At 35.3% G+C, this 27,694-nt stretch overlaps 1 protein-coding gene and 2 pseudogenes across 1 annotated transcript; 2 read left to right on the top strand and 1 right to left on the bottom strand.

Annotated features, from left to right (window-relative positions):
- Positions 1-8,330: 8,330 nt before the first annotated feature.
- Positions 8,331-10,294, top strand: LOC142546245 (polygalacturonase-like). The gene is made up of 3 exons (XM_075653860.1): positions 8,331-9,403; positions 9,586-9,635; positions 9,790-10,294. Exons 1-3 carry the CDS (start codon positions 9,277-9,279, stop codon positions 10,015-10,017), a joined length of 405 nt encoding a protein of 134 aa, XP_075509975.1. The 5' UTR covers positions 8,331-9,276; the 3' UTR covers positions 10,018-10,294.
- A 2,300-nt stretch (positions 10,295-12,594) lies between these two features.
- Positions 12,595-13,645, bottom strand: LOC142511606 (U-box domain-containing protein 52-like; annotated as a pseudogene).
- A 9,658-nt stretch (positions 13,646-23,303) lies between these two features.
- On the top strand, positions 23,304-26,860 carry LOC142546239 (protein phosphatase 2C 50-like; annotated as a pseudogene).
- Positions 26,861-27,694: the final 834 nt, after the last annotated feature.

The raw sequence follows: 27,694 nt of genomic DNA, 5'->3' as shown, positions 1-27,694 counted from the left end.
TCTCTTCTTCATATGACAAAATCATGTTAAATATTTTTCTCTATTTTTATCCTCTATGGGGCCTATATCTAAATAACTCATAATCCCTTCATTTCTAATTCTATCATTGTGCACTTTGTCACACATCCATTTTAACATATGTATCTCTGTTACTGTCATTTTACGCATATATAGTCCTGTAGTGGCCCAGCACCGAGCCATATAACATAAATGATCGAACAATAGTTTTATAACATTTTTCTTTCAATCTCGTAGATATCCTTCTATCGCAATTAAGACTTCTGATGTCATCATCCATTTCATCTACTATGCTTTTATCATATGGTCTATATTCTCTCTAATTTCCTCAGTCTTTTGGATAAGAGATCCTAAATAGAGAAAGTTTCACACCCTATAACTTATCAACCTTCAATCTCAATTGGGCTACCCATTCGTCAAGATTCAGGACAAAAGTTAAAAGCTAAATATTCTGTTTTCGAGCGATTAATTCTAAAACTTTTACTTTCAAGAGTTTTACGCCATCTATCTAATATTTTATATACACCTTCTTTAGTTTCATCTATCAGGACATTATCATCTGCAAATAACATAAACCAAGATACCACATCTTGACTATGTCCTTCAGCTCATTCATAACCAAGAAAAAAAGTAAGGATTTAGAGTCGATCCTTAATGAAGTCATACTGTCATAGTAAATTCACATAACATCTCTCCAATAGATCTAACACTAGTTACGACACCTTCATACATATCTTTAATGATCTCGATGTAGCATTGAGGCACAAGCTTCCTTCTAAGTACCTAACAGATTAATTTTCTAGGCACTCTGTCATAGACTTTTCTAAATCGATAAATACCATATGCATGATTTTCCATTTTTTCTATATCTCTCTATTATTTTTCTAATCAAGAAAATAGCTTCCGTTGTAGACCTACCCGACATAAAACCAATTTGATTCACTGATATAGTAGTGATATTCTCAAGTATTCGCTCTATCACTCGTTCCCATAGTTTCATCATATGGCTCATAAGCTTGTTCCTTCTATAGTTTGAGCAGTCGTATATATCTCCCTTATTATTATAAGTCGATAATACAATATTATGTCTCCAAGATTCCGGCATTTCCTAGTATCTAGAATCATAATAAAGAGCCTAGTCAGCTATTGAATCCCAAATTCCCTTGTACACTTTCATACCTCAATTGGTATCTCATCCGGTCCAAATGTTTTTTCCACTTTCATCATCTGTAGTGCCTCTGTTACTTCCTTAGCACTGGCTCTAAGATCTAACAATAGATACCTTGCTTCATGTATCTCATGTCTACCCACGCTTAACTCCTTCATAGTTGTATCATTAACTAAGTTATTAAAGTAATCCCGCCACCTGTCTAGGATAACTTGATTTTTCACTAAACTCTATAATCTTCATGTTTGATATACCTGACCTGGCTCAAGTCTTTAGTGTTTCAATCTCTGTCTTTCGCTAACTTAAAAATATATTTCTCTTTTTCTTTTGTACCTTGTCTATCATACAAATCACCATAATTTCTTTTCTTATCCTCTCACATTGCTCTACTACTGAGTCTTTATGCTTGTTTATGCAGCTTATACGATCCTTGGTCTCTAGCTTCTTGATAGTTCTTGAACCTTATTTTCTTTTCCCTAATGGATTGTTGCACCTTATTGTTCCACCACCATGTCTCCTTGTCATGTTATCCCTTACCTTTAGCCTCTCCAAGTACTTCCCTCGCCCTACTCTTTATATGATTATCCATGATTTCAAATAAATCAGAGTTATTGGTCTTATCCTTATGCCTTACGTCCTAACATCCTTCGAGGACTAAGTGAATATCTAAAATCTTATTACTAAGAGTTTGGCATATATCTCCCTTCATAGTATATCTTTTGATTATTAACCTAATCTGACCTTTGTTACTCTCTTCTATTCTTAAGGCAAAGATCTAAGATTAATAGCTTATGTTGGATCGTCAAACATTCTCTTGGTATGACTTTACAATTTTTACAACTATCTAGATCTCGTCTCCTTAAAAGAAAATAATCGATTTGAGTTATATTATGCACACTCCAAAAGGTTACTAAATAATCCTCCCTCTTCTTATAGAAAGTGTTTACTATCTCAAGATCACTAGCTAATACAAAGTCTATAATAGAAACCTATGTGTTATTATGAACCCCAAAGCCTTGATCTTCATGGACACTATACTCAACTCTATCCTTACTTACATGGCCATTTAGTCTTCGTTAAGAAAATCTTTTCTTCACGGGAGATTCTACTAACTACATATGTGAGAGAATCCCAAAATTCCTTCTTAGTCTCATAATCTAATCTCACGTGTGGTGCATACATACTAATGGTATAAACGATCTCCGATTCTATGGCTAAAGTGATATTCATAATCCTATCTCCAAATCTTCTAACCACAACAACTGGATCCCTAAACAACTTCATCCCCATAGGCATTATACACCAATATTCTCACTCCATTTCTAGTTTTATCAGTTCCTGAATAGAAAAGATTGAAACCTTATTCTAATTCCTTAGTCGTGCTTCCCTTCCATTTTGTCTCTTGAAGACAAACTATATTTACCTTCCTTCTTCCCATGACATTCACTAATTCTATTGACTTGACCATCAATGTGCTGCGAAAAATCATTTTTCTTATAGTGCTTGTCTAGTAAGGTGCGAGAACACTTGCCAATTTATCACTGCAACTGGAAATCGTTACAGCGCTCTAGCTCATTTGACACTACACCCGTGTTGGGAATTAAACTATCAAAGATCAAACTAATTTGAGAGAAAAATCAATCTATTCAATTCATAGATTTAATTTACAGAAAGAAATAAAAACTCTCGGATCTCACAGCACTCTCAATCTCCTCTACTTGGGATTAGGATTTCTCAACTGGGAATGAGATGATTTAAACAACAAGCTGAAGCCTCTATTTATAGAGGATATTCTGCACATGTTAATTGGTGTGAATGGACGATGGCAGCCATTGGAGAATCAACAATGGCTGCACCTACCGTGGACCTTCTAGATGGTGGCTGGAGATTTCCAATTTGAGTTCTTCAATTCTCCCCCTCCAGCCATATCCAAAACAAGCATTCCAGCTATGTCTCTGCATAGCTCTAATTTTTCTCGCGTTACCACTTTTGTCAACATATCTGCTGGATTCTCCTTCGTATGAATCTTAACTAGTCTCAACAGTTGTCGATCCATAACTTCACGTATCCAATGATATCGAATATCAATATGCTTTGTACGGGAATGGTACATGGAGTTCTTGCTTAAGTCGAGAGCACTTTGACTGTCACAATGTACCTTGTACTCTTTCTGCTTGATTCCAAGTTCTTGAAGATATCGCTTTAGCCACAACATTTCTTTCCCAGCTTCAGCGACAGCAATATATTCTGCTTCTGTTGTGGATAAAGCAACACACTTCTGCAGTCGTGACTGCCATGAGACAGATCCCCCCGCGAAAGTGTAGATATATCCTGAAGTAGATTTGCTACTATCAATATCTCCGGCCATATCTGCATCCGTATAGCCCTCCAATATTGGATCAGCTCTCCCGTAACAAAGACATAATTTAGTAGTACCCTTTAGATACCTGAGAATCCACTTTACTGCCTCCCAATGCTGCTTCCCAGGGTTGGAGAGAAAACGACTCACCTTTCCCACTACATGAGCAATATCTGGCCTTGTGCATACCATTGCATACATCAAACTTCCAACAGCTGAAGAATATGGTATTGATGACATTTCCCCGATCTCTTTCTTGGATAAAGGACATGCACTCTTGCTCATCTTGAAATGATTGGCAAGTGGAATGCTGACTGGTTTGGCGCTGTTCATGTTGAACCTCTCGAGCACACGTTCAATGTACTTCTCCTGAGATAACCATAACCGTTGGTTGTTTCTGTCTCGAACAATCTGCATTCCCAAAATCTGTTGAGCTGGTCCTAAGTCCTTCATTTCAAAAAACTTAGAGAGTTCATTCTTCAACTGACTAATCTTCGTTGCATCCTTTCCCACGATCATAATATCGTCTACATAAAGTAGAAGAGCAACGAAACTCTCGTCTGAAAATTTCTGAATGTAAACGCACTCATCTGCAGCAGTTTTCTTATAGCCTTGACTTGCCATGCATGAGTCAAACTTCTTGTACCACTGCCTTGGTGCCTGCTTTAGACCGTACAAGCTTTTCTTAAGCTTGCAAACGAGGTTATCACCTGAAACCTCAAAACCTTCTGGCTGCTCCATATAGATTTCTTCTTTTAAATCTCCGTGAAGAAAAGCTGTCTTCACGTCCATCTGTTCAAGCTCCAAGTTCATACTTGCTACCAAGCCAAGTATAACTCGGATTGACGTCATCTTGACTACTGGTGAAAATATCTCATCAAAGTCAATTCCTTTCTTCTGTTGGAATCCTTTGACTACCAATCGTGCTTTGTATTTCACCACTTGTCCGCTGCCATCTTTCTTCATCTTGAACACCCATTTGTTTCTTAGTGCCTTCTTCCCTTTTGGAAGTTCTACGATCTCATAAGTGTGATTCTTCTGCAGAGATTCCATCTCATCTTGCATTGCTGACAACCATGTTTCTTTGTCCTTATGAGATAGTGCTTCTTGGAAACTCTCTGGTTCTCCATCTTCAGTAAGCAGAAGGTACTCGGATTCCGTATATCTTCTAGATGGAATCCGTCCTCGTTCAGACCTACGAACTTCTGGAATAGTCTGAGAAGATTCACCATCATCTGGGCCTTGTGATGATCCTGGAACATTTGGTGGAGTGGGTTGTGGCTCCCCCTGCTCAACACCCCTTTCTTCCTCAGCTTCTGCTTCTGGCATGTATTCTGTCACTATATCGAACGAGTTTAGTGCTGCATCTGAATTTAGAGCACCAACATTTGACTTCTGAGACATTGTAGGTTTTTCAATGTCTTCTATTGTCTGGCTTTCATGGAACACAATGTCCCTGCTTCTGATCACCTTTTTTTTCTTTGGATCCCATAGTCTGTATCCAAATTCTTCATCTCCATAGCCAATGAAAATGCATGGAGTGGTCCTTGCATCAAGCTTTTGTCTGAGCTCCTTGGATACATGTGCGTACGCCAAACATCCAAATACTCTTAAGTGTGAGTATGATGGATCCTTTCCAGACCACAGTTTCTCCGGAACTTCAAAATTCAGTGGTACTGATGGTGATCTGTTGATCAGGTAACAGGCGGTTCTGACTGCTTCTCCCCAGGATGACTTTGGCAGTTTAGCCATACTGAGCATACTCCGAACACGTTCCATGATTGTCCGGTTCATTCTTTCGGCTACACCGTTGTGTTGAGGGGTGCGAGGGACCGTCTTTTCATGTCGAATGCCGTATGTTTTGCAATATGCATCGAACACCTTGGAAGTGTATTCGCCTCCATTATCTAACTGGAGACACTTCAATTTCTTCCCAGTCTCACGTTCTACCATGACATGAAACATTTTGAAGTATTCGAATACCTGGTCCTTCGTTTTCAGGAAATAGACCCACATCTTTCGAGAAGCATCATCAATGAAAGTCAGAAAATATTTATTTCCGCCTAGTGATTCATCCTCCAGGGGACCGCAAACGTCAGAGTGTACCAGACTGAGCAACTCTGATCTTCTCATTGAATAGGAACTGAATGAGACTCTGTGCTGCTTACCAAATAGACAATGAATGCAAGAATCTGGCGCAGCATCTTTGTCAACGATGATAAGCTCTTTCTTTATTAGGGTAGACAACCCTTTCTCACTCATATGGCCGAGTCTCTGGTGCCACAAATTTTGAGAACCCTCCTTCTCAGCTACGTTGAGGGTGTCTGTACATATCTTCATGTGAGTCTTGTACAGTGTGCCACAAATGTGTCCTCGAGCGACTATCAAAGCACCCTTTGACATCTTCCATGTGCCATTGCTGAAATGATTATCATAGCCTTGGTTGTCAAGGGCTATTCCAGAAAGAAGATTGAGCCGAAGATCTGGCACATGTCTGACATCCTTCAAAGTGATTGTGCTTCCAACACTTGTCTTTATTTGGATATCTCCAATTCCTACAATCCCAGAGGAACTGGAATTTCCCATCTTCACTGCTCCAAAGTCACCAGCTTTGTATGTCATGAAGTATTCCTTGTGCGAAGTCACGTGATAGGAAGCTGCAGTATCTACCACCCATTCTGTGTCTTCTTTTGAAACGTGAAGGCATGTCTCATTATGGGTCGAACAGAACGCTACATCTCCAGGAATGATGATTAGCGTTTCTCCACCCTTGTTCTTCGACTGGGAACTGCTCTGGCCTTGCTCCTCTAGCCATTTGTAGCAATTCTTCTTCATATGACCCTCTATTCCACAGTGATGACATTTATACGAAGGTTTTCTGCCATCGGTGGATCTGCCTCTGCTTTTGCTTCTGCCTCTCCATTTGCCTTTACCCTTTTGTTGTTTCTCTTGTTGTCTTCCTCGGGGCTCTGTGACAAGGGCATGAGTCTGGTCTGTGCTCATATCCTTTCTCCTGGCCTCCTCGTTGAACAGGGCATCCTTAACCATGGACATGGTAAGTTTGCCATCTGGAGCCGAGTTGCTGAGAGAAACTACAAGTGTTTCCCAGCTATCAGGAAGCGAACTGAGAAGTAGGAGTGCCTGCATCTCATCTCCAAGCGGCATCTCTACAGACGATAATTGATTTACCAGACTCTGGTACTCACTGGTATGCTCGGCAACAGAAGTTCCACTTTTGAACTTCATATTGACTAACCGCCTCATCAACAGGGCTTTATTCCGAGCGGTCTTGGCCTGGTACATGTCCTCCAGCTTCTTCCAGAGAGCATATGCGTCTGTCTCCTGTGCAACATGGTGGAAGACACTATGATCAATCCATTGTCGGATTTGACCAATAGATTTCCGGTTTAATTTCCTCCACTCTGACGCTTTGGTTGGATCAGGATTTTCACCTTTCAATTCTACGGGATCGACCAAATCTTTACAGCTGAGGAGATCTTCCATCCGAAGTTTCCACAGCGTGTAGTTGGTTGCCGTGAGCATAATCATAGCTCCAGAATATGATGTTGACTCTTCTGTGGTCATCTTCAATATTTATTTATCAAAATAGGAGCTGAATCTCGTAAAACGGAGTACACCGTTGTGTCCGGAACGGCCGAAAATGGTGGAATAGGCACTTCGGGGTCAGAAATTCTATTGCTGAAAATTTTGGGATCACTATATAACTTTCTGATAGTTCAGGGGTCTCTAAGTCATTACCAAAAGTTCAGGGACCATTCTGTACTTTAGGAAAGATAAAGGACCATTTTGAAACGAGCAGAAAATATAAGGACCAAAATGCAATTTTCAGAAAATTGAATAGTGCTGATGACGTGGCACTGACTGGACGCTTACGTGGCGGGCACTGTTCATCATCTTCTTCGTAAAGAACTTTTGAAAAATCACAGAAAATTCGTTTGATGTCCGATTTTCGATCTGAAAATACCGGTAGACTCGTGGGAACGAGAGCTACGTCGTGGTATAATCAAAACAAGATTTCAGACACTTTCACGAAATCGAATTTTTCACAGAGAGCTCTCCTTTGATGGATAATACCTCTAACCAGGCTCTGATACCACTTGTTGGGAATTAAACTATCAAAGATCAAACTAATTTGAGAGAAAAATCAATCTATTCAATTCATAGATTTAATTTACAGAAAGAAATAAAAACTCTCGGATCTCACAGCACTCTCAATCTCCTCTACTTGGGATTAGGATTCCTCAACTGGGAATGGGATGATTTAAACAACAAGCTGAAGCCTCTATTTATAGAGGATATTCTGCACATGTTAATTGGTGTGAATGGACGATGGCAGCCATTGGAGAATCAACAATGGCTGCACCTACCGTGGACCTTCTAGATGGTGGCTGGAGATTTCCAATTTGAGTTCTTCAACCCGTGCATAGGTGAAACATGTTGCTTAAAGCATGTGATGACCTAACATTTCGTGTTAAGCTGTTTGAACTAATATCCATGTGATGTCCGACACAATAGTTAGTTGGTTGTAACAAACATAATATAAATAATAATGATATATTTTTTTTACCGGGCTAGACTATCACGGACATAATTATTTATTTGTTCAAAATCAAAGTTTAGGAAATCTAAAAAGCTAAGTAGTACATAATTTAATTAAATGGATGGCGTAGAAGAAACTACTTAATTCCCTGATCCAATAGACATGAAAAACAGTTATATTTCTTGTTTAGCTAACTTATTGCTACCCTTCTTCAGCTTCCAAGAACTGAATAAATGTGTATGACATTGATACTGTGCGTGAGGGAATTCATTTCTGCAGCCTTTTTTACTTTGGATTTTCTTCCACTTTTGGAATGTAGCTATCAGCAAGTTAAAAGGGCTCTGCAGTCTATGCTCCAAAATTTTTCTTCTTCTAAATCCTGACTTGTTCGCAGAACCACTGACCACCCATACGTATTTTCTTGTGTTTTTTTAATATTCTGTTTGATTGGTATCGGGAAAATTAACTAGGAAGAGTTGTTTCATATTTTTATTCAAGATTTATATTAGATTTCAGAATCACTTGTTTGTGAAGCAAGCGTCCCTCTATTACATGCCACTCGAAAATGTGCCTTTGAATACTATATATATGTAAATTTTAAAAGTACTTATATCTAAATATATTGCAGATATCTTTTGAAGAATATCTCAAATTTTCATTAATGCATGTGAGGATGATACTGATATTTGCACAAAAAAAAAATTATGTAGCTCAAAGTTCAAAAAAAAAATTATTCTTCTCTCTCAAAGCTAGATTTAGCTTCAGTACATTGATCTTACTAGCTCTGATCGTATAATATCTTATGCTCTCATTCCGGAAAATATATCAATTTTTTGGTTTATTCACAAATCTTGTGTATATGTGTGTGTGTGTGTGTGTGTGTATATATATATATACGAGGGATTTTCAAGAAAAAAGTACGGAACTTGTTTGTGAGATTTCTTGGTTTTTGGGACATGGGGAAACTTTATTTTTTAGGCAAAGACTTTTGAGGCCCTCTTCTAATATTCATTCAGCAATCATTCAATGCCTTTTTCAAAGACTTCCGATCCAAACTTCTCCTTTATATATAAAACACTCTCTCTGTCACACAAACTAAGACAGAATTTGCGCTTACTTTTGTCTTTCTAATAACCTTAATAATAACCTTATCATTTGAGCTTCAAGACAATGAGAGCAGGAATCTTGTGTTGTTTTCTTGTCTTCTTTCTGCGAATACTTTGTTTGGTTTGTGTAAGAACCTCGCCTTTTGCTTCAAATCATCATGGCTTTGCTCTTAACATCAACAATATTAAATGTGAGTTCTTAAACTTCTTTTTACGGAAAAAAAACGACTCTTGCTCTTTTACTTTATGAAATACCATTTCTTGTTTGCGGTGATATTTTATATTTCAAGAAGAAAAGGTAAAATAGTTGCACACTTTTTTTTCTTGATTTAATTTAACCGACTTATGATTCTCGAGTATATTTATCTATCAGTCGCAGGTCAAAATCCCCAGTCATTGCAGACATTTCTCACATCAAATCAGGTCTTTCTTTACTCTCTTTCACCGATAATGGATCCTAGTATCATATTACGTATGCCTTGATGATTAATCAAACTTTTAAATCATTGTCATCTTTGTAATACTGCTTAAAATACACTGCAACTCTTGATTTTTCCTCCAACATATATACTTACAGCGGGCCATGTTGAAGAAAAGATTAATATTGGAAATGGGAGCTTCAAAATACAAGGAAATCAACATGATCGGATCAAGCCCACCAAACTGCGACCACAAATGCTACGGATGCATGCCCTGTGAAGCCATTCAAGTTCCCACCACAAGCAGCCGCGTGGGTTTGCAGTATACTAATTATGAGCCAGAAGGCTGGAAATGCAAGTGTGGCCCGACATTCTATAGCCCATAACCAAGCCTAACAATTAGCTAGATAGCTTCTTGTCTCCCCAGATTAATTAATTTCTACGTACGTATTCATCTCACTGTGATCATCTTGTCTTGTAACAATCAAATACTAAACGGAGATACTTTCGAGGGATCGGCCACTTGGTCGAGAATATTTTGAGAGCTAGCTAGGTGGGCAACGGTCATTAATTCTCGCAAGGCTCCACAGTAAAATGTGAACGACTCGACTAAATTTTCTGGGCTAATCCGATAGATCTTGTTAGAGTGTATGACATAATAAATATGTTTTCTTGTTTTCGATGGATTTTAGGATATTTATCCATGTGTTTGTCCTATATTTGGCTATGGGAGATGAGATGTCACACCTCGAGAATAATTATAGATGGGAAAAAATAATTAAAATAGTATCATATTCTAATTATTAAAATTATAATTTTTTATTAGAATGCTTTTATATAAACAAAAAAATGTTTGATATGTGACACTTTCAATTATTTTCCACAGAATGTTGGTAATGATAGTAATATCCAAGTAGAAATACAAATAAAGCCAACTTATTGAATTGAGACTCATCCAACTATTAATTATGTTTAGGACCAAAAATAAAAATAAAAATAAACCAATCAAATTTTGGAGTTTTATTAGAATATCGCATATTAAATTTTCGTTAAAACAATTTATATAAATATTTCAAGGGGACAATCCATTTACTTATTTTAAAAAATGGGTGTATATACGCTGTATTAATTAAATATCATAGTAACTTATATACGACACATAGATAATTAAACTATAAAATTGATAAAAGTATTTAAAAACGACTTCATATTATATATCAAGACGTTGGTACCAATTCAATTATTTGAAGCACTACATTCATCCCTATTTACATAATTTAAGAAGTTAATTAAATTATTTTAAAATTATAAGCAGAATTAGAAAAATTTTAAATAAATAAAATAATAAAAAAATTCTTCAAAAGTATGCGTGCTCGTTTCCAAGCCATTATCATGTATGATTTGTTGTTTGTGATACATTGATAAACCTCAAGATGGTGAAGGATTTTTGCGGTGAATGAAAGTTGAGATAAGTATTGAATAATTTTTCCTTAAGAAAAATTTGTCTCGTTTCGATGCTTCGGTTATGTGACAATCTCCTCTGCCAAGATATAACAAATCCATTTGTAAATACTGTACAATAATTTGCATGAACAATAGCTAGAAATAGAGTGTAATGTCTTTTGCATAGAAAGAAATAAGAAAAAGCAAAATGAACGCATGCAGAAAAAATATGCTATTCAAAATCTGATGATCAATCTGTTATATGGATATTAGATCATGTATTTAATGTTTTCAACAAGTCGGGACATGTCTCCTTGTCATATGAGATGTCACTTGAACAAAAGGACATGAAGAAATCATCAAAAGACATTTTTTGAATAATTGCTGTCTGAAAACTCAAGATATAAACACACATGTTCGTGAAAACATCCCGCCGTTGGGGCATCCAAAATTGGTCGCCCTAGTGCGCCCTTCATTGCCTGGAAAATCCAGGCAGTGTACCTCCGCCAGCCATTTCTAGTGCCACGCTACCTGGAAAATACCTGGATTTTCCAGGTAGCGCCCCACCCAGGCCATGCTGCGTGAAAATTTTCAGGCAGCACCTTTGCGTGCTGTGAGTCGTGTTCGAACCTCGATGCTAACCTTTCGAGTTTTCCTTAACTTCTTCACTTAATTTTCATCCGATAAGCCTATGAATTCCAGCAAAATTAAATTTTAAAAGTGCAAATGCAATGCCATAAAAACTTGTTACCCCAACTTGAAGATGAGCTTACTTTCTTGAAAATTTTGATTTACTATACTTAAGTATGTTCCTGACTCGGATACAAGTTTGCCTCTAGAATATTTTGAGCTTGTGAATCAACGAAACTAAATCTTGCTTCCAGGTCTCTGTGTCTTTCCAATTCCGGCAGTATCACCAAATTCAGTTCAGGCCGGTCCCTCAGTTCACAGCATTTCAAGCCAGTTCTGCATACTTCAGTGCCTCCTCAACAGGCCAATCTTTCACGCTTGGATCAAGTATGTCGGCAAATGGCCTCGTCTCGATTGCTCTCTCAACATGCTACGTCAAGTCTATTGCTGGCTTGGCAGTAATGATTCGTACCCAACATGTTAGAATTTTTCTCAAAAAATCGTATTTTTACACAACTATGAACAAAATAAACAACATACGGAATCAGATCGAGTGTTACCTCCAACCATTGAATAATTTGTAGTTCTCTCCTTTTCCTCTGATTGAAGTCTTATAAGCACTCCAGCACTCTCTGTAGATGATGTATTTTATTCTTATGAGGTGTGTGTTTAGGGGCCTTAATCACCGGTATTTATTAGCCTCTCATACCATCAATGAGTGATTGCGGGAGCCTTATTGTCAAAAGAAGAGGCTCATGCGCGTTTCAATTTTCTAAAGTTGAGATGATGCATGTACCGTTTATCAAAATTGTTGGCTATGACCTCGCCATTTCCTACATGTTTATTCTTCTTCTGATATAAATTGATATGTGCCACTTTTTTCTTACACAACATCCCGGTGTGTTGCTACTCAGGATCAATGTAACAGAATGTGCCTGCTGAAGCTGTTGCGTGATATTGAGTGACACTGTCAAATGAAGATGCTGGAACCATCGTGGAAAGGCCCACGTCGCTGATCTTGCTAACGTAGTTCTTGTCTAAGAAAATGTTTGCGGGTTTGAGATCGCGATGCACCCAGCGGCTCTGGTCTTGTGTGGTGAAGAAAGTTGAGTGCAATGATCACTTCCGCGGCTATCCTAAAACGGGCTCACCAGGACAAAGGCTGCGTGCCGTTTTTGCAGCAAAGCCTATCTTTTAAATTTCCATTTTCCATGTATTCATAAACGAGGCAACCATAGTCGGGACAGGCACCTAAAAGGTCACCATGTGGGGATGTCTCATTCGGCTCAAAACCTCGACCTCTCCCATATGTCTGCATATAAGACTACATAGAGCAGATTCATATATTTCTTCTAGTTTACCTTACCTCTTTTTGGAATTGTTTATGGCCTTATTTCAGAATCTTAATAGCCACGGGTGTGTGATCGAGAAAAGCCTTGTACACAGGTCCATAACCACCTTCGCCGATTTTATATGTACTAGAGAAGTAACTAGTCGCAACTTTTAATTCGTCGATTATGTACCTCCTATATCTAGTCACACCGCAGGCCAATATCGCCCTCTGCTTCTCCTCGGCCTCGTGTTTGAACTTGGTTTATGCTTGCCTTCTCTTCTCAAACTCTAGTTCTGCTAATATTTGAGCCTTAGTCGCCACCATAACTGCAGCATTGCACTTTCGCTCCTCTCTTTCAACTACGGCTAATGCCGATTCTTACAAATTATTGGCACCTTACGACTTACTAGCATCCTCTGATTTCCATTGATCTATCTCTCTTACCTGAAATAACATAATGTGTTTAACTAAGAAAATATTTTAACAACGCTGTTAAATTTGTAAAACGATTGCCTTCTCTCTAGCAATTGCAGCTTCTTTACCAGATGCATTGTACTTTTCTGCGACTTGTATTCATTCTTGTTTCCATCGCCTAATTCATCCTCCATTTCCTGCAATATCCGTTGAGTAACCAAGATTAATCAACATGCTTTAAAGTTATCGTGTTTAGTCCTGCTAGTAAAGAAATTTCTTAAGTACTACAGCAGCTTGAGAGGAGTTAGTAGAACTCCTAGACAAATTTGACATTCTGGGATGATCTATGAACTCAATTGGGGCATCAGGCTGGAAAGTGTGCCCTTCAGATTGGTAACTCCAGCCAGATGAGACTCGAAGCAAATTATCTTTGGTTTGAATCAGAAGATTATGGTTAGGTACAGAATTCTTGCTTCCAGCAACCTGTTTATTAACTTGTGAAGTATTTGTGAGACCAAATTCCTTATTAATCCCACATAATCCAGCAGGAACAATTATTATTCCAGCAAATAAATTAATGCAAATCTTTCACTTTGTCATACGAATTTATAAGACATTTTAGTAGAATATATACTTGATATTTCACATAAGTAGTAGAGAGAAAAAATCATTTTCATCTATTTGATAATTTATATTTTAGAGATAAAGGAAAAATCAGGAAAAAAAAATACATGGTATGTTGACAAAATCCGAAACCTCAAATTGAAAGTTGAGTTAATACCTTCTTTATTAAAAAATTTATTACATTTTTCTTTGACCTAACAGTTACCGTGTGACATAAAATCAATACACTAAAACATAAAAATCGACACACTATAAATTTTCAATGCATTCCATAAGTTCAATCAAATTTGAGACAATATTTTCTCCACGACTTTTACTAAAATTTTACAAAAAGATTAATTATTCATTTTACAATATATTCTTAGTCATCATTGAATTCTACTATTTTATGTTAATAGATTTAACATGTTTATCCAACTAAAAATATTGAGATAATTGTTCATAAAATTTAATGAAAAATTCGAAGTAGAACAGTTTCTCATTCTGAATAACAATCACATTATTATTACATTTTAATGATAAATAAATTATTATTTTTAGTTTATCATCATATTCTAAATATTTTATCTCAATAAACATTTTTCGGATGTAGGATGTTAAATTTAATATTTACATTAAATAATCTTAATGTTAATTCTAAATTTCGTTTTTGTTGTTGTCAATATATTAATTTTTCTATCTTCAAATATATTAATCTATTTATTGTTGTATTCAAAGTATAATAATGATTTTGTTAAATTGATAAGATTTAAGATTACGTGCTTAGAAAAAATTCTAAGATATATTTAAAGATCGATAGCTGATGAAATTAAATTTGAAAGCAAGAGAAAAATTAAGAAAATGTAGAACATTACAGTGTATGAACTCACACTTTTTGCACTGACAAACATAATGTGAGTTCACTACTTATACCAAGTAAGATACTTATATATATGAGTTCCATTCAACTTGGTTTATTATAATATTTTTAGTAACTCGCTTTGTTCTTCATTTTTTACTTCCACTAACTTTGCATTGAGACAGTCAACCAGTGTGCTTCATTCAAACATTAGATTTTCATTTTTTTACTAAATAAAGTTGAGATTAGTAATTTATATGTCATAAACAATTATTAGTTTTTATTTTGTCTTTTTTAATTGTGTAATTTTTTTATGTCCTATCTAATTCATGTTTTAGAATTTTTACTGAATTTTTATAATCATGATTAGAAGTGTTGCACATATACAATATATATATAAAATTAATACATTTTAAAATATTAATATTAAAGTGTCAAATAAATATACTGAATAATTATTTAAGAACTTTTAGAAAAAGTTTACATACTAATAAAGAATTGTGATGATATCTTAAGAAACAAATGATGTTATTCCAAAAAATTTAAAAATTCTTATTGTAAATGAATGTTTCTTAATTAATTATAAAATTTTCATAGGTGCTTAATTATTAGAAAGTTTTCAATATAATACTGATGATTATTTTTCCTTATGACTTCATAATTGAGTCCTTATGAGAACTTTTTTGAAATTTTTTCATTTCTTTAGTTCTAATTTTGATATCTTATGAGTTAAAATACTAAATGAAACAAATTATCAAGATAAAAAAAAACTAATTTAAAAATTCAAGAATATATGGTTACTCAATTAGTTTAACTTACATGTTCTTTATTTTGTTGATTTAATAGAAGTTAAATCCACAATCGCTGAGTTTCACAAAAATTCTATAAAATAAAATACAATTACAATATATTACTTGATTATATTTTTTATATATTATTTATTTATTTATAATGTTGAAATTTTATATATGATATAAGATTTGTTATGCATCTTAACATCGAAAAATTCATTAAAATTTTATTAATTTATATTTTAGCTCCAGCTATCATATAGTCATGGTTTCGCCCCTAAATTTGTGTGGTTGTTTGCTTAAATTTATTGTTCCTCATTTTCCCGAAACCTAAAGCACATAAAACATGAAAGGTGAATATTAATTTAAAGAGATGATAATTGTTATATATTGCAATAAACATGTTCACCCCTCACGATAATGATGCAAATAACTTGAAAATAATATGTTGCGAAGCATATTATCAAGAATCTAAAAAAAAATTCAAATCTCAACTTTGATACTCAATTTTCAATGACTATCAAAATATCTCAACAACTCATAATTTGCAAAAATTAAAAATAAAATTAAATAGTAACATCAAAATTTTAAAATCAAGACGATATTATTCCTTTTATATGAGGAATTCATTATTGAAATTCGATCATATTAGATATATAGATATTTAATATGAACCAGTAGACAAATTTTTAAACTGTATATTTAATTCAATTAATTAATAACTAAATAACTCATTGATAAAGGTCCATATAGCATATATGAAGAAATTGTTATATAACTACATTCTATAAATCGGAAGTAAAATTTAATTTTAATTATTTTGTCACTTAATTATATTTATAAATTATTAATCATTTCGTCCATTGAAAAATATTTGTACATATAAGATAAGATTTTTTTTTTTGCGAACCAATTTTATTTATTTTTAATATATGCATATAAAAATCATGGTTCAAAGATAAATCATTACTTAATAGAAATTTACATGATTAAAAAATTATTGAGAATTTGTAATATGTAAGATAATATATCTTTTTTTGCCAACCTAAGCACGTAAAATACCAAAAAAGCATATAAAACAAAACTAATGTTTAATATAGAAAAAAAACATATAGGAAAATTCACGATTCAAACTCAATTTACAATAGAAATAAATACTATATTATTGTTATTATTATATACGAAAAACTTAAATATATAATTTAAACATATAATATCTAACTAATGGTCACAAGTAGAATAAAGAGATTAAAAAATTAGAAACTTTTTTAAAAAATAAGGCATGCATATAACTTTTATTTTTGTCGGTTTGAGCCTTTCAAGCAAATCAAATGCATCATTTTTATCCTTAGAATCCTCCTCGAGCCTAATTTGAAAATTGATTGGAGTGTGTTTTGCCCTCACGTGTGATTTTTTGAAATCCCATCAACTGTCCTAAGTTAGCCGACTCATACATTACTTATTTTTTTAGAGAAGCAGTCTTCTGGCGCTTAGAAGTTTCAAAACTCCAATGTTTGAAGACAAGATTATATTGAAGATGAAGTTTGTAAAAAGGGAAAAAAATGGGTACGTATGGAGTTGTGATTGGAAAAAAAAAATTAAATAAGAATGGTGATTGTGGAGTGAAAGGAATATTTTATTCTTTTATTATTTTTTACTAAATTGATATTGTCAGTTTATGATTTTGTTTTTCTAGATTAAAAGACCATGCTTGATTTATTTCTAGATGATAAGATCTTGCTTGATTTATCTCTAAATATTATAGGATTTGTTTTTAATATTCTTTTTATCTCTAAGATATTATATCATTGTTTAAAAGAGTTTTATATCTAATGAAAATCTTGTTTCTATATTTTATAGGACTCTTTTATAGAATTGTTTTTTGGTCAAATATTGGGTATAAATAGGTAGAGCCTTACAACCATGCATGAGCCTCTTTGGAAGGTCGGCAGAGAAGTTCTTGCGTAGAAGAAAAATACGAGAGCCGAGCCTATTTTTATGTGAAGCTTTTGTGTGATCGGGTGATCACTTTGTGCAGCTGCTGAAGTTTTTTGTGTGATCGGTTGATCACTTTGCACAGCTGCTGAAGTTTTTAAGAACATACACAAGTTCAGTATTGGAGATTTTCGTGTGAAAATTTTGTGTGATTAATTCACTATTATATCGTGCTGGTGATTGGTGTTGAAGACATGTGCAGAACAACACTGACGCATAGTGTTGATCGAAGAGTGTTCTTCTATTGTTTTTAAGGAACTTCAGTTTATGCATCTAGTTTTGAGTTTGGTTGATTTTGATGTATTTTAATTTCTTGAAGTGTCAAGGAATTTGGCTTTGTTATACTCACTAGTATTGCTTTGATGTAAACGGTTTAACATATTTTTCTAGTGAATTTTTGTCATGAGGCATTGCACAAGTTTTTATACTTGTGCATAATTTAAATCGGGTCTCTATTTATTCAAGTTATACTTGTGTGTTAAATAATTAATTACTGCTGCATGTTGTGTGTTCGTGTTGACAACACCAGAGCATAACACCAATTTCTGATACATACACAATATATTAATTTCATGTACCTTTATAATCAACAGCCCTTTCATGGAGAATGATGAAATAGATAAAAAATTAATTACACGGAAATAAAGAATGAGGTTTAGAGATAAAGAATGAAGATTAGAGAAGAGAGATTGTTATATCGTAAAAATTATTTGCTTCTCTCATTTTTTAATTCTATATCTTTTATTGTATGTTAATCGTGGTCTAACATTATAAGATTATAAATACCTATTTATCGAGCCAAAATCATCCAACATTTAGTAAGAATGGTATGAATGTCAATCATATGGAACATTTCACGACAGATTGATTGAAATTTATATGAGTGATATGTTTGAGTGCAGCCTTAAACTAAAACAATGTAAGGCCCGTTGCTGAAGAGGACGGAGGTTGATCGCCGGTGCCATGAGGTTGCACGGACAATGAACGACACCTGGCAGGCTTCTAGGCGAAGAGAACATGAATTAACCGATCTTACACCCGAAGGAGAGGGATTCCAAAACTGTTCAGGTATGAAACCGCGCAGTTGAGGAGTGTTTAAAAGACTTGATGGGTACAGCTCATATCAAGAAGGTGCATTTTATTTTCGATAGCTAATCACATAAGAACTCCAAGGTTAATCGTGCTTGACTTGGGGCAATTCTGGAATGGGTGACCCCCTGGGAAGTTTCCTAGAGTGCGTCTGAGTGACGACATAAGCACGCTGAAAAGACTTGTCTTGGTACAATGAGAACAATCATTGAATCTAGGGCGTTACAGTTGGTATAAGAGACGACCTCTCCTAGTACGGTTGTGGGGACCCGTACGCTAATTATCATCTTAATCATCTTTGGGATTTAATTATCAATTAAGATAAACATGGTCTAAATTTTTTTCTTTAAAATGCGGAAGGTAATGGAATCAATCTATTATACATCTCAGTATAAAAGTACAATAATGTACAACAATTATTCAAACTAGTCTAAGGTTCAACTACTAAATTTCAAGTAGTAAACCAAGTCGACAATAAGTCCGGAATCGCCATTCTAACTCATCTTCTCTCATCATCTTCTTGACCCCGATCCTGTCCCACCTGTTGTCATGCACACATACAAAACAAGACAACAGCCGGATACTCCGGTGAGAATAAATCCCAATATAAAACATGTATACATGCATATGCACAATATAAATCATAAAGCATATTATCATGCATAAAATTCATAACAATAGGTTTCATAGTCTATGAAACTAAATCAAAATAAGCATGCAGTAACAATGGGTTCCATAATCTCTGAAACCAAAATAACATAAGCATGCAACTCAATTCAATTCATATCTTGACCCGACTCGACTTTAACTCTAGGGATCCCGGTGTGAATAAGACGTCACTTTCTGTCACCTACCCTCCCAATCGGGGTAATTGTACGTCTTATTCCTAGACTTCGGTCCTATCTGTATCGAATGTCTACAATCGGATTGAATCTGATCCGAAGCGTCGATACCACCGAACATCTAGTTTGGCAAGTCTGCCAATGACTCTCCTATGTCAAATGCTTGAATATAAATCTATAAACAAGGCATCGTCATATCAAGAGATTTGAATATAATTTCATAAACAAATCAATTATATCAAAAGGTAAACAACAACCCTAGTATGTGATTTTGTTGGGCAACTCAAATTGAATCTCATTTGAGTTGTGTCTTCCCCCAAAACAAAACATGAATTATACCTTTGTCTTCCCGGTCTGACGAAGATGAAGTCTTGTATTCCAATATGTCCATATCAGTCTGGCAATGACAATTGCATAAATACAATATCAGTATATAATTCGATTCAAAACCTGTTCTGATCAATACTCAATTCAGTATATACTCTGATCCATATCTGAACAAGGTACAATCTAATTCATATCAATGATATCACGATACAATCGAAATCATTACTGAATCTGATCAATATCAATCTACTGATGTTTCGACGGCATAACAATACAGTCACGATAATCCCGTCTATCTCAACATCACGGATATAGTACCAGAATTCAGTACAACTCAAAATCTGAATAATAACACAACTCAGATATAGAATCTCAACTAAATCCACTCTGAAATTCATAACAATTTCATAAACAGTCTATTCTTTAATCTGACTTCTTATACCATGTCTACTGTAGCAGAAACATCATATCTGATTCATATTCAATTCTGACAATATCATAAATTCAAATCATGTCTAAATGTAACAAAACTTACGTCCAGTTGTAACCTGCGTCGATAGGAACATAGTACTGAAATCGGATTAAAATTCTAATGGGCTGATCTTTCACAATCACAAATCTACAAAGGCGTAAGGATTTTTCTCTCAAAGCCTCGACCCTTTTCTGAATTTTGTGAAGGAAAGGCGTGCAATTCTTATATATATACTGCATGCAACACCAGGAAACGTGGCTTATTTTTCATGCTGCACGTCGCACCGCGGGTGCGCTCATTCAATAACCGCGGGTGCACTCAGTGTAATGATATACATCAACTTTTCCGAAAGCTTCGACCGCGGGTGCGCTCAGTCCTGTAATGCGGGTGCGCTGACCTCACTGTAGCAGAACCGCGGGTGCGGTCTGTCTAGCACCGCGGGTGCGGTGTCACTTCCATAATTAATCTCCAACTCTCTGTCCATCAACCACAGGTGCGGTCTTGTTCGTAGCGCGGGTGCGGTCTAGACTTTATGCACCACTTCATAATCTCATTTAGTGCTTCTCATTACATGTCATGCATACTCATATCTTCCGAATATCACATCAATGAAGACTAATACATCTCGAGCCTTACAACGGTGTGGTTCGTTGACGACCCAAGTGGAAGCTGGTGGTGGGCATGTGAGGCCCGGGGCCGAAGAGGGCGTGGAGTGATCGCCGGTGCCATGAGGTTGCACGGACAATGAGCGGATCCTGGCAGGCTTCTATGAGAAGGAAGCATGAATTAACCGATCTTACACCGAAAGGAGAGGGATTCCAAAATTGTTCAGGTATGAGACTCCGCAGTTGAGGAGTGCATAAAAGATTTGATAGGTACTACTTATATCATGTAAGTGCATCTTCTTTTTGGCAGCTCATCACATAAGAACTCTAAAATTAAGCGTGTTTTACTTGGGATAATTTTGGGATGGGTGACCCCTGGGAAGTTTCCTAGGATGCGTCTGAGTGAAGACATAAGCACGCTGAAAAGAATCTTCTTGATATAGTGGCGACAGTCGTCGAATATGGGAGGTTACAGTTGGTATCAGAGACTACCTCTTATATTACGTTGTGGTTCAGGGACGAACCAAGCGGAAGCTGGTGGGCATGTGAGGCCCGGAACCAAAGAGGGCGAAGGGTGATCGTCAGTGCCATGAGGTTGCACGGACAATAAGCGCCTCCTGGAAGGCTTCTAAGCGAAGAGAATATGAATGAATCGTTCTTACATCGGAAGGAGAGGGATTCCAAAACTGTTCAAATATAAGACTATACAGTTAATGAGTGCTTAAAAAATTTGATAGGTACTACTCATAACAAGAATTTGTATCTTCTTTTCGGTAGCTCATCACATAAGAACTCTAAAGTTAAGTGTGCTTGATTTAGGAAATTTTGGGATGCATGACCCCTGATAAGTTTCCTAATGTGCGTGTGAGTGTGGACATAAGCAGGCTGGACATACTCGTCTTGGTACAGTGAGGACAGTCGTCGAATCTGAGGCACAAACAAAATTGCGAATTATGATGTTTGACCAACACACTACTCACGTTTCATTTTCTTGATCGATCGTAGTTAAGGTCCCGATTCTTGAAGTTGCAAAGTTTCACTGAAGGCAAATTCCTTGATTTCTAAAGCACTTTTCTTTCAATTGAGTATGATGGGTTTTGGTGGGTGAATTTGCGGCCGATTGTGACATGTGTTGGATAGAAGCTTTTAAAATTTTGTTCTGTTTTTTCTTAATTTTGCTCGAAGATGATCAAAAGCTAAATTTGAGAGGTTTAATAAACACAAAAACTATTGTCGTTTTGCATAAATTTCACTGTCGTTTTTGTGCTTATCTGCCTTGTGTCCATCTTATTATTTTTACAGTTATTAATTTAATTATTTATCATGTGATGTTAATGAAATCTCAAAAAGGAGGAGAAAATTGACGAAAATGTCAACAAATGAATATATAAGCAAAGCTCACGAGAAGTATCGGAAAGATGGAGAATGAACAGTCAAAGTTGAGTGAAAGGCCAATGAAGAGCTCCCATGCACGTGCGTTGGCATTGGATCGAAGATTTATGATGTGCGTTTTATATTTAATTTCATTCAAATATACATATTTAGACTATTAAATAAAAATATATTTATTAATTCTATAAATAAGTTGATAAATAATTTAGGGAATTTCAGAATAATTAAACAAAAATTTTGATAGATGATTGAGTTAAAACATGTCACATAATTGAGTTCGCTATTGTGTGAGTTAGTCATTTGGCTTGAATTTGGTTTATTCCTCATTTTATTCTCATCATTCAATTTGATTTGTTAAATTTCATTACTACTTTGATTCAATAATAATTTAGTATAATAATTTCGTTCACCCATTTAATTGAAATAGTCTATCTAAGTTAAGTAATTTAAATTCTGATAATTAAATATTGGTTTATGTGAAAACCATTCATACTCTAAATCCGATTTATTACAATTTGACCTTGTGCACTTAGTCCCAACCGATTTTGACGTTAGACTTTCACGTAGGAAAGAATCAATGTCAAGTAAACTATATTCGATATATTTAGTGATTTCAGATATAAAAAAAAGAAAAAAAAATCAAAATAAAATCTAAATTATCGAATAAAAATTAAAATTTGACAAGTTACAATACCAAACTCAAATCAAACAAAATAAAATTGCAATTTTATGTTCAATTGGAAATGAACTCAAATTATTTATTTTAATAAATATTAAATAAATTGAATTATTTACGTGTGTTGTGTCATGCCTGACATAATATATTTATATAGGACACGTGGTTCTTGAAGGAGTCGCATGAAGTTTGCTTTGATTTTTCATTTTTTTTTCCTGCGCAGAGGTATTTATTCGGCTCCAATGATCGCATCGACATGTGTCATATGAAGGAGTAAACGACAGCATCCCAATCTCTCCGGCCAAGAACGAAGGGTCAAATAATCTGCAAAGGCGACTAATTTTAAAGCCCTTTTCAATTCTCGCCCTTTTCCGTGTTTCGAATGAATTCTTGGTAGGAGAGCCCCTACTTTTTTTCTTACCCTCTTATCCACTTTAAATATCTGTTCTTTGATGCAGTTATGGCAGTCCCTATTTGTACCAAATAGGTTGAAGAATAAATCTTGATTGTTCATGAGAAAGTTTGACTGATTAAAGCGTTGTTTGCTGTATAAGAATGAATAATCCAGCGCAAATTATCAAGAGGCTGAGAAGGGTTGCCTCAATGCCATGAAACCTATTTTTTACATTTGGCAAAAAAGTTGGCGTCTTTAAGAGTATTCATGCGAATCTTGAAGGTTTTGGTGGTTCTTTTTTTCTGGGTTATTCTCGATGGGTTTCATTTCTCGGAGTTTTGGATAAGGGTTGGGTTGTATTTTGTCCTTTTTCTACAATTCCAGAGTATTTAAGTGATTTTGTATTTTTGCTTAATTCCTTCCTATCAGGAAAAGAGTTGGAACTGTAGGTGTCATTTCTGTTCCGTCTTAAATTGAAATGTTAAAATAGTAGTCCAACGGTCTATTGAAAATCTGATTCCCGAAGATCCCTCATGCATTTTTGCTTGTTTTCATCTTTGTGGTGCACCTAGTTTCTTGAATTTCATGGTCAGAGTTGGCTTAGGCACTGAGACACATCAAAACTCTTGATATATTCGCCTCACTTGTGGTTACTGGAGAAATGATGGAAGACATGTCTCCTTCAGTTGCAGCGGTACTTAGTTTAGGTAATCCTGTGTGTGAAAATTCGGGATTCTCGAACAAAATAGAGATCAAACGAATCAAACTATTGAGCGAGACCCCGGGTTTGATGTCAGATCCAGCTCTGATACAGGATGAAACTGTTAATTCTAGGTGGGAAACCAGAGACGTTTGTGTTAAACCTGAAACTAACGAGGTTAACTTGTCAATACCGGTGGGAAATGTAGCAAGACCTGTGGCGCCAATTATGATACACATGACTGAAAATGGTAGTTTAATTCGTGAAGTTCAGGAAAGTGAGGAACGTGAAATTCTCTCAGTAATTGGGAAAGATCCCAGTTTTATGAGTGGTTTCGAGTTACCTTCGGAGACACTCTCACCGATTGCTCTCGAAATTGAGAGCATCGAGAATGGTCAAATTGTTGCAAAGATCATTTCTTTTGAGGAAAGAAACATACAGCAGAAACCATTTGATGATAGAATCGTTGCCAAACCAAATGACGAAAATTCTTTAGATGAACTTACAGTAAAGGCATCTATTGTCACTCTTCGTTTAGCCAATGAGAAGGTCCCAGGAAAAGTTGGTGTTAAGAGTGTATTTCAATTAGAATGTGTTCCACTTTGGGGTTCGGTGTCGATACGTGGACATTCGACAGAGATGGAAGATGCAGTTATGTCTGTACCTCATTTTATGAAAATTCCTATCATGATGTTTATCGGAGGACAGGTAGTAGATGGGATAAGTCAGACTTTGAGCCATCTAACTTCACATTTTTATGGGGTGTATGATGGTCACGGTGGATCTCAGGTGTGTACGGTCTCGATGTATTGATAATTTATAAAATAGTTTATATCAAACATTGATCTTTTTGAAGTCCTTTCTTGTTTGTTTGGAAAAACTTTGGTTGTATTGAGGCTGTCAAATTTTGGAGATATCTTTGATATAGAAAATCTTGCTTTAGTTCTTGAGCTGTGGGTGAACACCCTTTGTCATGTTTACTTATCTGTGTGTATTAATATTTCGAAATATTCAATTCTGCAACCTTATTTATATTCTTCACCGGTTCGTTCATTATAAGTTGCATTCCTCTTGTAGGTCGCAAATTATTGCCGTGACAAGATTCATATGGCTCTAGAAGAGGAAATAAGCAATATAAAAGATAATTTGGTCGATGGAAGTGATAGAGACCCTCGGCAGGTCTGTTGGGAGAATGTCTTCACCAATTGCTTTGCAAATGTTGACGGTGAAGTTGGGGGGACGAGGAGCAGGGGGGTTCACAATAAACATGTGGATTCATCTAATCTTAATTTTGAACCTGTTGCCCCAGAAACTGTTGGGTCGACCGCAGGTGGTTGCTGTGGTTTGTTCATCCCATATTATAGTTGCCAACTGCGGAGATTCAAGAGCTGTCCTTTGTCGCGGCAAAGAAGCAATCCCGTTATCTACTGATCATAAAGTAAGCAACGATTATCTTCTGTAAAACTTTTGATATAAAACTTTTGAACTTCAATGTTTATAGAGAAAGTTCGACTTAGTTAACTATGTTTTATTGGTTCATTTATGTGTCTTCAATTTACGTGCCAGCCAAACCGAGAGGACGAATATGCTAGGATTGAGGCGTCAGGCGGCAAGGTGTTTGAGTGGAATGGACATCGTGTTTTTGGTGTTCTTGCAATGTCAAGGTCCATTGGTAGGTTTTTTACATTCCAACTACTGACTCAAAAATGTAGGTGTGACGATTTGATATGTTTTGGGGGTGGAATTAATATTTTTTTTATACTGGAAAGTTGCTGTGAAATTTAATTTGTTTCTCATTTTGAAAGAGGTGGACTGCCCTAATCGCCTAATGCTCCGACTGCGAAGATAATATATGTTCTTGATATAGAAGAGCGCATTAAACGTGCTCTGTTAACGTCGAGTTTTATATTTATATCGAGTTTTACGCATCTTCTATCATTACTTCTACCTTCAACTTCGGACATTTTCTATCCAGAAAATAAAACCGGCAACTGAAGCTCATCTGCTTCCTCAAATTTTACAGGTGACAGATACTTGAAGCCATCGATTATACCAGAGCCAGAAGTCATGTTTGTTCCGCGAGCTAGAGAAGACGAGTGTCTTATCATGGCCAGCGACGGGTTATGGGATGTGATGACGAATGAGGAAGCGTGCGAAGTGGCTAGGAAACGGCTTTTAATGTGGCACAAAAAGAATGGTGCTCAACCAATAGCGAACCAAGGCCTGGGAGTCGATCCCGCTGCACAATCCGCAGCTGAGTATCTCTCAAATCTTGCTCTTCAGAGAGGAAGTGAGGATAATATATCTGTTATCGTAGTGGATTTGAAATCTCAAAGAAAATTCAAGAGCAAATCTTGATGACCTGTGGACATGTTCAACATGAGTAGGATTTCATCGATAGCGAAAAACAGACCATCCAAAAAAATTTCTTTTGGGCGTGGAGTGTTTGTTAGTAATTAGAGTGTAGTTCGTAGAGAGGTACTTGTCTAAATACTGTACCCAAGAAATGCTAATGTACATTGTTTTTTTAGTATTGGGAAAGAAAAAAGGAATTTTATGAAAATGGGCATAGAATAGAATGATGTGGTAGAAATACTAAATTATCAACCATTTTCGACTTTTAAAACGCTCTCCCTCAATTTGTTTAATGATGGTCTTTCGTTCGATTTTTCCTTCTGAAAATCAATCTCGTGTTCAAACAAATTTATGTTCATTGCATATGCACATGCTTATTTTGTATATGGTAATGCTTTATACTTATGTTAAAAAATAAATAAATTGTCAATTTTCTTAAAAATTAAATATTTTTTAATTTTTTTTAGAAATAATATGTATAGGTTTAAGAATTAAATAAATTCAATCACAACAAATTTATCGACAGAAATCGAATAAAATATTTTTATAATTGAAAATTTGATTTGGTTTGGATTTTTTAAATCTAAATTGTGAATCAAATTAATTTTTTTCGATTTGATTAATTTTATCTTGAATTCATATCGATTGGATATCATCTCAGGATGAGATTTAGTAAGGACATGTAACGTAACTTTTTTACCCAATTATCGTTTCGATGAGAACCAAGAATCTATTTTTCTCTCTCCATCCCATATTTGATAATATCGAGACCCGAAAGTTCGGGATCGCGTCGGGTAGGGAGAGTATATCACGAAATTTCAAGATTTCATCAGGTAGAAAGAGATATCGTGATATATACATGGTTGAGAACAATCTGCTTCCTTTACTCTTTACAGTTTAGCTTAAGGGAGAAAATAACGATAATTTCTCTTTTATTTTGTATGATTTTATTTGAATTATAATATTTATCTATGTAATTTTTTATTTGAATGAATTAGTTAATCATTTTAATATAAGTCTTAAAATTGTCATCTATAGGCTAAATTTTTTAAATATATTAGTCAATTTTGTATATGGGTTTTTCGACCCAATATTATTTTATTTAAAATAAAAATATTCCAACCGAATGCTGTTGATAATGTT

This window comes from Primulina tabacum, chromosome 1 (genome assembly GCF_025594145.1).
Source record: "Primulina tabacum isolate GXHZ01 chromosome 1, ASM2559414v2, whole genome shotgun sequence".
NCBI classification, from domain to species: domain Eukaryota; kingdom Viridiplantae; phylum Streptophyta; class Magnoliopsida; order Lamiales; family Gesneriaceae; genus Primulina; species Primulina tabacum.
This window is presented reverse-complemented; position numbering and strand designations above follow the sequence as displayed.